This window comes from Peromyscus eremicus, chromosome 15, assembly GCF_949786415.1.
Source record: "Peromyscus eremicus chromosome 15, PerEre_H2_v1, whole genome shotgun sequence".
Taxonomy (NCBI): domain Eukaryota; kingdom Metazoa; phylum Chordata; class Mammalia; order Rodentia; family Cricetidae; genus Peromyscus; species Peromyscus eremicus.
In genome coordinates this window covers 29,163,081-29,176,940 of record NC_081431.1, presented here as the reverse complement: position 1 = coordinate 29,176,940, position 13,860 = coordinate 29,163,081, and the positions used below count along the sequence as shown (strand labels likewise).

The 13,860-nt window shown below is 43.0% G+C and overlaps 1 protein-coding gene and 1 long non-coding RNA gene across 2 annotated transcripts in view; one reads left to right on the top strand and one right to left on the bottom strand.

The window, feature by feature from the left end:
- The window catches only part of Adcy10 (adenylate cyclase 10), an 89,039-nt gene that overhangs the window by 51,748 nt on the left and 23,431 nt on the right, over positions 1–13,860 (top strand). Inside the window, 8 exon segments of the mRNA XM_059280993.1 lie at positions 751–837; positions 2,187–2,461; positions 5,937–6,073; positions 7,296–7,421; positions 8,753–8,754; positions 12,118–12,241; positions 12,244–12,378; positions 12,648–12,935. Coding sequence (XP_059136976.1) covers positions 751–837; positions 2,187–2,461; positions 5,937–6,073; positions 7,296–7,421; positions 8,753–8,754; positions 12,118–12,241; positions 12,244–12,378; positions 12,648–12,935 — 1,174 coding nt within the window.
- The window catches only part of LOC131925606 (uncharacterized), a 17,699-nt gene continuing 16,323 nt past the window's right edge, over positions 12,485–13,860 (bottom strand). The window contains exons 2-3 of the long non-coding RNA XR_009383303.1: positions 13,099–13,243; positions 12,485–12,719 (exon numbers count right to left, since the gene is read on the bottom strand). This is a non-coding gene — a long non-coding RNA (uncharacterized LOC131925606). The remainder of the gene's footprint in view (positions 12,720–13,098; positions 13,244–13,860) is intronic.

Sequence of the window (13,860 nt, the reverse complement as noted above, 5' to 3'; positions counted from 1 at the left end):
AAAAACACTTAGTCAAGGGGCTAGAGAGATGGCTAAGAGCATTTGTTGTTTTGCAGAAGACCCGGGTTCAGTTCCTAGCACCCACATGGTGGCTCACGACCATTCATAACTCCCATTCCAGGAGATCCGATACCTTCCTCTGACCTCTGTGGGCAGCAGGCATGCACTTGGTGCATATACATACATGAAGACAAAACACTCAAGCACATAAATCTAAAAAAAATGTGTTTAATCACTTAGTTAATATTTATTTCAAGTCCTAAAGACATTCAGGTAAGCCAAAATGATAATGCAAGTCCCTCTTATACATAAACACTTAAGGTTTTTGAAGTCTAGCTAATTAACCCACTTTAAACAACACACATTTTTAAAATTTCCATTTATTTAGTTCGTTGTAGGACTTAAGGGTGGACTTAGGGCCCACACGTGCTAAGCTCTTGTCCTGCCACTGAACCACACCCACACCCCTTTGTAGCATGTTCTTGTAAGACGATGGAGATATCTAAAAACACCATACTCGGGGAAGTCCAAATGGCCACTTATCAGTGTTTGTCATGTTCCCTCGTAACTCTGCTAACATGTTTGTCATGTTCCTCTCGTAACAGAGAGGATTCAAGCCAGGGAGGGCACTGCGGGATGTAACATTTGAGCATCCTAAGCTGCAGAACAGTTGAAGTGATGCTCAGAGTCACGTGGCTGGTTGTTCCCATTGCTGTTACCCTCTGCTCAACACTCTCACTCTCTGTACAGTTCCCTGTTTCCCGGGAGATGTCCAAGATGAGCCCATTAAGAAAACAAAAGCAACTGGAAGCACTGTTTATGAAGATCTTGGAGAAAGTAAGAGCACCTGTGGGTCACAAGCCCTGGGGGAGGAAACTAGGCAAATGATCACAAAGCCAGCTGCCCAAGCCACTCAGCCTCTACTGGCAAAGAGCTTTGGAAGCATGTGAAAGGCATATCCTCCAGTGCTTCCTTCTCCCCATCCTTCCAAACCTGAGCTGAGTCTGTTCAGAATTCAGATATAGAGGAGCTGGAGAGATGATTCAGGCCTTAGGAGGACCTGAGTTCAGTTCCCAGCACCCATGTCCACTCCAGCTCCACAAGATCTCCACAAGAAAGAGTGGTAACTCTTTCTGGCCTCTGTGGACACCTGCACTCATGTTCTCTCTCTCTCTCTCTCTCTCTCTCTCTCTCTCTCTCTCTCTCTCTCAATAAATCTTAAAAAAATGAAATGATTCATACACACATATATCCAGCACAGTGGCACACACATGATCCTAGGACTTGAGAGGCTGAGGCAGGAAGATTGTGCATTTACGGTCTATTGCATGTTTCCAACACCTGGAACTGTACACAACCCTAATAGATATACTAAATGCTTAATGAGCAGATGAATAATTCAGACTAGTTGTAGCCTGTACTAGAAAAAGGATATGCAATCTATATAAAGTGTAACCTATACCAGAGTTTAAACCAAAATAGTGTAAGTCACCAGCAGTATCGGGGGGCAGAGTCCATGGCGCTTATGTATATGTTGCCGGAAAAAAAAAAAAAGATATATTCCCAGGACCATTTATCATTTGTCAGTAGATTAAAATGACTTTTAGCTGTCATGGTCATTATTTTTATGTATTGAACATTGTTTGCCATTTTGTTTTTCTTTTTTCCCTTTGACTTTGCAGGTACACCATAGCCCTACTTATCCTACAAATTTACATTATCTTTTTTTCCTTTTCCTTTGATTTTGGCATATACTAAAAATGCACTTTATCACTCAACTATATCCTGGGGTTTTGTTTGTTTTGAAAACGGGTCTCTTGTGGCTCAGGCTGACTCTGAACTCATGATATAGTGAAGGGTAGCCTTGAACTCCTGATCCTCCTGTCTCTATCTCCCAAGTGCTGGAATCCCAGGTGTGTGCCACACCTGGCTTTAGTGTTTCATGTGTCCCCCCCCCCCCCGTTTCCCTCTTTATAAAGCCACCACTAGCTGGTGTTTGGGGGTGATGCCCACTTTTAATCCTAGCACTCTGGAGACATGGTACAGTGGGTCTATCTCTATGATTTGGAGGCCAGCCTGGTCTACTTAGTGCAAACCATAAAACTCAGTAAATACGCATTCCCCACATACCCACGCACAAGATCCCAGAGTGTTCTAGCATGTTTCTGTTTCTCTCCCTTTTCCAGACAGTGAGAGAAGAAAGGATTATTTTCATCATTGATGAGGCCCAGTTTGTGGATGGAACCTCCTGGGCCTTCATAGAAAAGCTCATCCGATCTATGCCCATCTTCATCATCATGTCCCTGTCTCCCTTCCCAGACATTCCCTGTGTGGCTGCCAGTGCCATCATGAAGAACCGGAACACCACCTATATCACACTTGGTACCATGCAGCCTCAGGAAATACGTGACAAGGTCTGTGTCGACCTTAGTGTAAGCAGCATCCCCCAAGAGCTGGACTCGTAAGTAACCTCCTCCTATCCCAAGCTCTTGACCCTTGTACTGATTGCCTAGGTCTGAACCTTATCAGATGGATCCCTTGGGCTGTGGTGTGTGTGTGTGTGTGTGTGTGTGTGTGTGTGTGTGTGTGTGTGTTATAAATATGTTCATGTAGATACATGTGGAGGCCAGAGGTCAATGCTGGGTATCTCCCTGAATTTCTCCACCTGATTTTTGAGCCATGTTGCCTCCCCAAACCTGCAGTCCATTGATTCAGTTAACTTGTCCTGTGAGCCTCCGGGATCCTCTGGACTCTGCCTCTCCAGAGCTGGAATTACAGATGCACACCACAACAACCCTGCTTTCATGTGGGTGTTGGGGATCTGAACTCAGGTCCTCAGGCTTATGTGGCAAACACTTTTCCAACCGAGCCATCTCCCCTTCCTGGGTTGGGCTGTTTTTTGAAATGATGGTTTCAGTGCTTACGCTGTCCCACCCTTTGAAGGAGCCACACATGATGCTTAGTAGGATGTGTGTGGATCATCTCCTTGATGTGGATCCCTGTTACCTCTCCTCAAGTGCTGCTTAGTGGATCTGCTCCCCTTTCATCATGCTGGGTATGGACTTGCCTCCTTTGGCGAGCAGTAACCAAGAGCATGATCACGTGTGTTTGGGGATGGACAGGAAAGGGAGGTTGGGTAAGCTGTGCAAACCATACCTGCAGCTCGGCAAGGTCTTATCTGGCTGGTGATGGGGGGCTGGTGGTAGGGTTCCCAGTCTGAGACAGAGGTTGAAAACTGACTCTTAGGAGTGTGTTCTGAGATCGTCAGTGATTCTTCTCCTAGGACCTGGACAGCAGCCCCCTTAACAACTAGACCCTTTAGCTGGCCACGCTGGTGTCAATCATTCTGTTCCATTTTGCTTTTTCATTTTGTTTTGTTTTAATTGGTTGGAAATATAATCTTGCTGTGCAGTCCTGGCTGGGCTGATGTTTACTGTGCCACCTCTTAGAAAGCTTCCTGTCTTGGCTTCCTAAGCACTGGGATTACAGACACTTAACACCAGGTCTTTTTATTTAGGTTACCCTACTCAAGGAAGAGAGATGCATGGGACCAGGGCTCGCTTAGTACAACTCAAGGAATGGATTTCTCATACACACATGGGGAGGTGTTTGTGATTCTCATATACGTATGATGGATGTATGTGTATGTAACTACAAATAGTAAGCCTACTTTTTGTGTTTTCATTTAGTTTTTGCCATTTGCTGTGTGTGTATGTGTGCACGTGCACATGCATGTGTGTGTAAGTATGTTTGTGTATGTGTGAATGTGTGTGGTAAATATGCACATGTATAAGCAGGTATATAAATCTGTGTGTGTGTGTGTGTGTGTGTGTGTGTGTGTGTGTGTGTGTGTAGGCCAGAGGAGGATATCAGGCGTCCTGTTCTGTCATTCTCCACCTATTACCTTGGGACAGGGTCTCTCACAGAACCTAGAGCTAGGCTAAAAACTAATACCAATCCTCCTGTCTACATGTGTGCCCACTCCAAGCTCTTTACATGGGTTCAGGAATTTGAACCCAGGTTCTCATGCAGCATAATTCCTACCTGTTGAGTTATCTCTTTAGCCCATGTTTAGGGATTTTTTTTTTTTGAGACAAGATCTTATTATGTAGTCCAGCCTGACTTTAAACTTGAGATCCACCTTCCTATCCTCCTAAGTACTGGAATTACAAGTGTGTTTTCTCTCTCTCCCTCTGGGATTACAAGTGTATATAGTCATTCTCTCTCTCTCTCTCTCTCTCTCTCTCTCTCTCTCTCTCTCTCTCTCTCTCTCTCTCTCTCTCTCACCAAGGCCCTTACACATACAAGGCAAGCACTGAGGCTACTGATCTAAGTCCCTAGTCAAATATCATCCGATCTACCAATCCTAAATTTTCAAGGGATCTATCGTAAATGTGTGACAAAAACTTTAAAAATGATGTACGAACTTTTCCTTGAGGCTTTTACTTACGTTAATAAAACACTAGGAGCAACTCAAATATTCATCCCTTAGTGGTGAAGTTCAATAAAGTATGGTGAATCCATCCAGTGGATGGTGGGAATAACAAGAGAGAGTGAGAAACATCTGCTGGCGTGGAGGACTAACTAGGATCCATTGTGGACTGGAGAAAAATGAGGTATAATCTAGTATGCCTGGTTTCTGTTAGTATGCATGCATGCTAACAGAAAAGTCAGACAAGAGCTAGAGAGAGAGCTAGCAGTTAGGAGTGTGAGCTGCTCTTCCAGAGGGCAGGGTTTGATTCCTAGCATCCATATGGTGAGTCCACAACCATTTGTACCTCCAGTTCCAGGGGATCTAATTGCCACTGAGAGCATCAGGCATGCATGTGGTGCATGGACATACATGTAGGCAAAACACCCATACATATAAAACTTAAATTATTGTTTTAAAAAGTAAGATAGAGGTGTGTGTGGTGGAATCTATGTGTGTTTACTTTATTATCACCTATTAATTACACATGAGCTTCATTATGACATTTTCATATGTGTATATTATGTACATTAAGTTCACCCCACACCTGTTAGCTTCTCTTATCCAACTCTTATTCCTGTTATTCAATTTTCTCTTCACCAGACAACTTGCTTTCTACATTCCTGACTCTGTGTGTGTGTGTGTGTGTGTGTGTGTGTGTGTGTGTGTGTGTGTGATTAAGGCTGCTTATAGTAGCATGGGTGAAGGGTTGTTTACAGGAGAGTGGACACTTTACCGTGACTACATGGAGAAAATGTCTCTTATAGTGACCAGTGAAGAAAATGCCTTTCCCTTCCCCATTAACAACATATAAAAATCTCAAGGAAAGGTGGGCTCCTCTCCCTTCCATGACAAGGTATGAACAGGCTCCTGTTTACACACACACACACACACACACACACACACACACACACACACACACAGAAGTAACAAATAAATTTGTGTGTGTGTGTGTGTGTGTGTGTGTGTGTGTGTGTGTGTGTGTGTTGGCAAGAGGACACCCCTCGAGAGTTGGCTCTCTCCTTCTACATGGGTTCTGGGTATCAAACTCAGGTTGTCAGACCTGCCCAGGAAGTGTCTTTAACCATCAAACTATGTTGCTAGAACCTGTTTATATTTTTTCAAGAAACATTGACGGAATTAACCAAAGCTAATCAGGATCATTACCTACAGCGTGAGGAAGGAGAAGCAAGACCAGAGGATGTAGTTTCAGTTCGGGAAACATACACATTTGTTACATAACTTTAACTGTGAACTAAGAGCGGAGACCGTAGGTCAGCTGCCGAGCCCATGCCTCGCATGCACAGTCCCTAGCCCTGAAAACAAAAAAGAAGAAAACTCAGTCCCCAAACTTAAACAAGGTGAAGCACATGGAGGAGGAGAGGAGACCGTTCTCAGATGGCCGAGAAGAGTCTGTTCTTTCCCGACCGGTGGTTCTTCACGGAAATACTTGTTTCCCCTGCAGGTACCTGGTGGAGGGGAGCTGTGGGATTCCATTTTACTGTGAGGAACTGCTGAAAAACCTCGACCACCACAAAGTCCTCCTATTTCAACAAGCAGAGACCGAGGAAAAGACAAATGTGACCTGGAGTAACCTGTTCAGTAAGTAGCCCTTCCTCACTATTGTTGGCAAGGATTGGGGCTAGCCCACAGGCTGCTTCCTGTGGAAGATGGCTTCCAAGAGAGTGAAAAAGCACTAGATCTAGGGTCCTAAGTACTAAGGAAACCCAGCTAACCTAGACTTCCAGGGCTGGTCTAAAGAATGTACACTCGGTTGGGTGGTAGTGGTGGCGCACGCCTTTAATCCCAGCACTCAGGAGGCAGAGGCATGTAGATCTCTGTGAGTTTGAGGCCAGCCTGGTCTACAGAGTAAGTTCCAGGACAGCCAGGGCTACACAGAGAACCCTGTCTTGAAAAAACAAAGGAACAAACAAAAAAAATGTACACCTCTGATAGACAGCAAAGGACATGGGGAAATGTAAGGGTCTTGATCAGGACCTTTTTGAACCCTTCATTTGATTTTATTCTAACAACATGTTACTCTTGCTTGTTAGCTCTTGCTCACTCTTCCTAGTGTTTTGGTTAATTACTTGGCTATCTATCCTTATAGTTTTATGCCCCGAGAGGCCTGGAAGCATGCATTGTTCTTGCTGGTCATCCTCACACATTATGTTGCATTGAAAGTTTTTAATAAATATATCCATATGAGCAATATATCCATATGAACTGTCTATTACTTACAGTTTGAGCTCACCAGTGAGCCACTTACTGCCTGGCAGTCTTTGGATGCATGATTTATCTCTTCAATCACAAGGAACTTGACTTTATTTACCTTTATGTTTCTACCTCACCCACCAAGTGTTAGATGGTTGACTTAAGGGATAAACGTTTTGGAGTATGGGTAGACCAACTTAGTAGGCATGTTTATTCTCAAGCCTGACCAGGTCAAACCTCCTCTGGCTATAGCCATGTCCTTATAAGCCCAACAGGAATATGAATGAGCACATAGCTCTATAATGCTGTGTGTGATAGGATGCAGTCTAGCTTGGCTGTGAACCCCATTTCTGTAACGTTAAATGTATTATGGAGCTACCATAGTACCAATTCTTGTTCTGGAGGGTGGGAAACAAAATAATTTGAGTTAATTTAGATTGTCATGTATCAGTTTATTTAAAAACAAGATGTTCTGGAACATTTGGTGAACCGACATGTCTCTGTTTAGTCTTTCTCACCTGAGTTTCTTCTCAAAGTGTTCTGGGAAATCCAGGCCTTTTGAAAACAGGATAATGATTCTCAACTTCCCTGCCCTCTTGTCTCCCCATAGAGAATTCCGTTAGGCCCACAGAAGACATGGAGCCTTATACTAACATCTCTGAGGGGCGTAAGGAAGTCTGTTACCTTGTAAGTGGTGTCAGACTGAAGAACCTGTCACCTCCAGCATCACTAAAAGGTACAGAAAATTGAACTCACACTCAAGTTCTCAGTCGGTTTTACTTTGGCCTCTTTTAGGATGACTGTCTAAAGAAAAGGTGAGAAACAAGTTCTCTGAGCACGCGTTTTGTGTTGCCCCAGGTGGTAGGCAGGCTGTACAGAGGGTCTGCTTTTTCTCCCTCTGGTTAGGAGCCTCCTTCCCTCTGTATGTATTCTGGATTGAACAGATGCTTATTCAAATGCACAAAAGAGTGACATGTAAAGAGCTGGGGAGGCAGCTCCGTGGGTAAGGTGCTTGTTGTGCAGGCAACAGGAAGGACCTGAGTTCAATCTCTAGAACTCATCAGGCATGGTGGCACATGTTTTTAGTCCCAGTCCTGAGGGGGTAAAGATAGGAGGTTCACTGAGACTTAGGGTCTACCAGATTAGCTGAATTGGCGAGTATCAGGTTGTGTGGGAAAAAAAAAACTAATTTACTTTTCTATTGCCATTACCAAATACCATGGCCAAGGCAATTGATAAAAGAAAACATGTAATCCTGAGCTCATATTTTTGTAGAGGGTTAGAGCCCATGACCATCATGGTGGGGAACATGGCAACAAGCAGGCAGGCATGGTGCTGGAATGGTAGCTGAGAGCTTACATCCTTATCTGTAAGTAGGAGACAGAGCTAACCGGGCATGGTGTGGGCTTTTGAAACCTCAAAGCCAACCCCAGTGACACACTTCCTCCAACAAGACCACACCTCCTAATCCTTACCTCCTAATCCTTCCTAAGCAGTTCCACCAACAGGAGACCAACATATGAGCCTATGAGGGACATTCTCATTCAAACTACTACAGACCCCATCTCAAAAAATAAGATGGCTGGGAGTAGTGGTACTCACCTTTAATCCCAGCACTCAGGAGGCAGAGGCAGGCGGATCTCTGAGTTCTAGCCAGCCTGGTCTACAGAGTGAGTTCTAGGACAGCTATAGTTACACAGAGAAAACTCTGTTTCAAAAAACAAACAAGAAAAGTAAGTAAATAAGGTGAAGTGTGATTGAAGATGGCTCTCAATGTGGACTTCTGGCTTCTAAGTGCACATACACACACAAGCACGCTTAAGTACATGTGTAAATACAAACATTTATTCGCACATATATACATATACAAATAATGGAGTGTAATGTATTGTTTAATTAAGCTGAAACCAATCATAAAGAAAAATCTAACACTGAGACATTTTCTAACATAGACAATAGGAGAAAGAAATGACAAAGAGCTTGATTTAAGATGTATTGTTTCACTCAAGGACAATGAATTCAAATTCATTTTGTAGCCTGCATGCAGCTCCAATCTATGCCATCCAGAAGTAACTTTAAATGTTTGGAAGGATGGCCTAGGGTCACTTGGAGTCTTTGTCTGTAGCTGGAGAATTTCTCTCCAGCTCCTGCCAAGTCCTGCCAGTCCCGGAGCCCACTTATAAAATAAACATACAGACTCTTACATTATTTAAACTGCTTGGCCATTAGCTCAGGCCTATCATTGTCTAGCTCTTACTCTTATATTTAGCCCATTTTTATTAATCTATACTCTTATATTTAGCCCATTTTTATTAATCTATACTTTTCCACGTGGCTTGTGGCTTATTGGTACCTTACATCTTCCTTGTCCTGGCGGCGGCTCCAAGCAGTCTCTCCCTTCCCTTCCTGTTTCCTCCATTCTCCTCTCTGTTAGTCCTGCCTATACTTCCTGTCTGGCTATTGGGCCAATCAGTGTTTTTATTTATATAGAGTGATATCCACAGCACTTCCCCTTTTCTTCTTTTTCAAAAAAGAAAGTTTTAACTTTAACATAGTAAAATTACATATAACAAAACAATTATCAAGCAAGAATTAGAGTTACAATATCTAGTCTATTTATAATAACTAGTCTATTTGGCAAAATTAAAGAAGATATCCTATCTTATATTTGTGAGTCTAAGGTTTCATATCTAACTTATCTTTTATCATAACTAAGGAAAATTATAACTATCTAGCTTCAACTACATCAAAGACCTCAGAAGGATATAATATTACCTGAGAAATGGGAGAAGGATGCAAGCAACTTTTGGGAGTCTTGCAGGGTAGACAGAGACAGCTGGCAGCCTGGACAGTCATCCAAAATTCTCTTATAAAGTTGGGGCATCTGTCTTCAGCCCACAGGCCTAGAGTCTCTCAGTCATTTTTCTGTATCCTGTAGAATGTCTGGCAGTTTTCTCTGTGAAGCAGGAACCTAAAGGACCATTTTGCCAAGCAAAGTTCAGTGGTTACCTTTTCATGGGTCCTGCAGGTCTAGTCGATCAAGCAGTCCAGGCAAGAACAGTTTTCTTGCCCAAATGGCTATTTTTGTCAAGGTGAAGATAAACTCCATATGGAGTGTCTTCGATGCCCATACTCTTCTCTGAAGTAAATTGGTGCTGTCAGGAGCAGACATGTCTCATTGTCCAGAAAGTCTAAATTTTAAAAATATTTTAAATGCCATATTCTGTAGGTCTTTGAAGTGTTTGAAGATTACCTGTCTATCTGAAATATATCTATGTATGCTTAGAAAACTTAACTAACGTGGCTACGAGTATGATTATCATAGATGACTAATTATTAATCTATTTTTTAATTATCCATTACAATTTTAAATGAGCTGTACAAACATAACACCTTAAACAAGAGTAGAAATATACACAGTATAACAAAATCAACTTTTAAGTTTGTATCGATAAACTAAAATTTATACCAATGTAAAACATTTTAAACATAAACTAAAATCTATACCAACGTAAAACATTTTAAACAAGTTGTTGCTCTTTAAAAGTAGGTTCATTAATCTACCCTTTTATCCTGTCATTTCTATATCCTATATATCTATATCATAACCCCTTTTCTTTTTTAGAAAGAGATCGCATTTATAATTAACCTGTTTTAAATAAAAATATTGTTGTTTTTTTTCTGTCCCACACCAGAGGGCTCTTCTGATTTGGGACACAAGAATCTCTTAACCTTTTTTTTTTTTTTTTTTAGCAATATGTCTGGGTTTAGAGAGGGAGTGAGCCGATTCCATCTCCAAAGCCAGCTTGGTATATTTGGGAATTTGGGCATAGCTTCTCTTACTACTTCCTGCTGGAAGGGGGCGCTGTATCTTTTGGGGACACAAAGAAAATTTTAGGATTATGGAGTAGTCCGTGAGGGTGTATCGTCTGAGCCAGTTGCCTTGAAACGGTTCTAGATGTTGGATCATCTGGGCCATGGTGTCATCGGAGACCTTTCAGGTGGTCTTGGCTGGTCAAACCTGATGTATCTTAATCTGGAACAAATCCATAGCCTCTGGCTTTCTGTGGAAACAAAAGCAGAGCCTCCTTTCCAAAGCAACATATCCTTACATCCAAATTTTGAAGTCAAGGTACCTTTAAAGTATACATTTTGGCATAACTCAACAGTTTTTACAATCAAATGTTTTTTTGATTGTAACAACAATTATTTATGTTTCATTCACTGAGTCTCCTGAAGTGTGAAGGTATCCTAACTTACTTTCAACTTCCACCTACCTGTGTTCTGTGAACACGCTGAGAAATTCAAATTTTGTGTATAATGGATATAAAATATCCAAGAAGGGGGCTGGAAAGATGATTCCAGACTGCTCTTGCAATGGACCTGGGTTCTGTTTCCAGCACCCACAAGGTGACTTACAGCCCCTGTAATTCCAGTCCTGGGGGATCTGACACTGTCTTCTGGCCTCCAATATACTCAGTGAACATGTCCTGACATAGATTCACACATATAAGTAAAAAAAAAAAAATCTTAAGTGTCTAGGGGCTGGAGAGATGGCTCAGTGGTTAAGAGCGCTGCTGGCTGTTCTTCCAGAGGTTCTGAGTTCAATTCCCAGCAACCACATGGTGGCTCACAACCATCTAAAATGAGATCTGGTGCCCTCTTCTGGCCTGCAGGCATACATGCAGACAGAGCACTGTGTACATAATAAATAAATCTTATTTTAAAAAGTGTCTAAAAGGGGCTAGGGATGTAGCTCAGTGGTAGAGCAAGGTTGTTGAGCATGCTTGGGGGCCCTGAGTTTAGGCCCCAGAAAACACACAAACACACATACATACACACACACACACACACACACACACACACACACACACCACATACACCCCCAAAAACCAAAAGACCAGGAACACATGAACTATGTTCATGCTTAGATGAAGAGTTGGGACTGGTGCTCTGGGCTCTTTGAGCCTTGCTCATACAATGGAGATGATTATGTGTGTCCTGAGCATAAATGAATCCCTTGAACAGATAGGGAGAGCCTTGTACTTGCTGCTGAGTGGGTTCAGGGAAAGCGAGAGCCAGTGAAGACAGATGGGACAGCTGCGGAAGTCTTCAACAGACAAGAATGGGAAACCTGACTATAATGGCCTCCTGTGACTTCTCATATAGCTTTGTCGCCCTTCAACACTAATCTAGAATACCCTAAAATCCGTCTTATTCATGTCATACAGACAGACCATAGAAACTGCATCTTGTATGTTCCCAGCATGAGGGGCATCTAAAAATTGGGTACTAAGCAATTACTTCTTTTGACTTGGCTTAGCTAGGTTTCTACAAACAAGAATTGTAGCTATGGACAGTCAACTGCCTCAAGCATGCAGCTGATGCCGGTGGATAACATGTGTCCCATTGTGTGGCTTTTCCCCCCGCAGAAATCTCTGGTCCAGCTGGACAGCATGAGCCTTTCCCACCAGATGCTGGTGCGATGTGCCGCCATCATTGGCCTAACCTTCACCACGGAGCTGTTGTTTGAGATTCTCCCCTGCTGGAACATGAAAACCCCACTCTAGTGAAGTCCAATGTTTTTGATTGCTTCCGGAGCAGCAAAGATCTTCAACTAGCCCTGAAACAGAATGTGACCACGTTTGAGATGCATTATCGCTCTATGTCCCTCAAGTCCAACGAGGGGTTAGGTGAGTAGTACCTGGAAAACATCTGTATGCCCCTTGGTTAGAGGCATATCTAGATGAAAGGGCTAAGAGGACTGGAGATGTAGTGGAGAGATAGAGCACTGGCCTCACATGCACATTGCCCTGGGTTTAATCCCCAATACCACACAATTCAAAACAAAACAAAACAAAAACAACCTACCAAAAAAACATAAAGAACTGATGTGTGTTAGGAAGGAGCATCTGGAATGTTGCCTGCTGCCTGGCTGAAGAGTCCTTCCTTCTCCTTCTAGCTCTTAGTGAAGAGGAGCTCCGTGAAATGGAAGGGGAGGTGATTGAGTGCCACGTGCTCCGGTTCTGCAGACCTATAATGCAGAAAACAGCCTATGAACTGTGGCTCAAGGACCAGAAGAAAGTCTTGCATTTGAAATGTGCTCGCTTTTTGGAGGAAAGTGCCCACCGCTGCAACCACTGCGGGAACGGGGACTTCATCCCTTACCACCACTTTGTAGTGGACATTCGACTCAACACTTTGGATATAAGAACAGTCAAGAACATGGCCAAGTCTCAAGGATACAAAAGTAAAATTTACTTCCCTTCTAACCAATCCCAACTCTTGCCGGGAAGTCTTGGAGATTAAAATCTATGTGTATTGGGTCAGGACCTTAAAGGCTTCAATCCCCTGGGGTTTGGGACGCAAGCCATGCAATAGGTCCACGGGGCAGGGAAGAGCTAGCAATGTACCTAGGGTAGCGGAGTCCATCTCACTGTGACTTCCTACAGAGCTCTGGCAAATGAAGGGCAGCTGAGCTGAAATCAAAATGTCTCACAGCAAGGGATGGAATCCAGTAGGTGGCATGTGGGGTGTCTTCCATGATGTTCCCTGAGCCTTGAGGAATCAAAACAGATGTCCACAGTCACTTCTGCTCAGTACTTTATCCAGTGTTGAGTCTCTACATTAACCATCACCTACTGCAAACAGAAGCTCCCGACCAAGGCTGAGAGCAGTGCCAATCTATGGCTGTAAACAGAAACATTTAGAAGGCACTTTGATACCATGCCATTTTAGCAAAGCAACAATAATAGGTTATCCTTTTATCTAAGATAAATGGAAATAGCCTGTGTTGGTTTTTTTTTTTTGGGGGGGGGCTCCCTGACCACAAGGAGGTATCCTACACCTGGTTCTGGCGTTTCTGTTTAACAACCTATGACTTGTGGGAGCAACATTGTCCATTCGTACAGGGTACTTCCCTTCAAACTACTTTTTCAAACAATTGGCTAACAAAATAGTAGATTTCCATGTGGCTTTTTCATATGTACATCTTTAGTTTCAGTTAACTCTCTTCCCCTTCAGCTCTCATTCTGTCTCTGCCCCCATCTTTCATTTGAGACAGAGTCTCATTATACAGCCCTAGTAGCCTAGAACTCACTACTTAGACCAGACTGGCCTTGAATTTCTGAGTGGTACTTTTACAGTCATGCACAATCATGCCCAGCCCTGCCTTC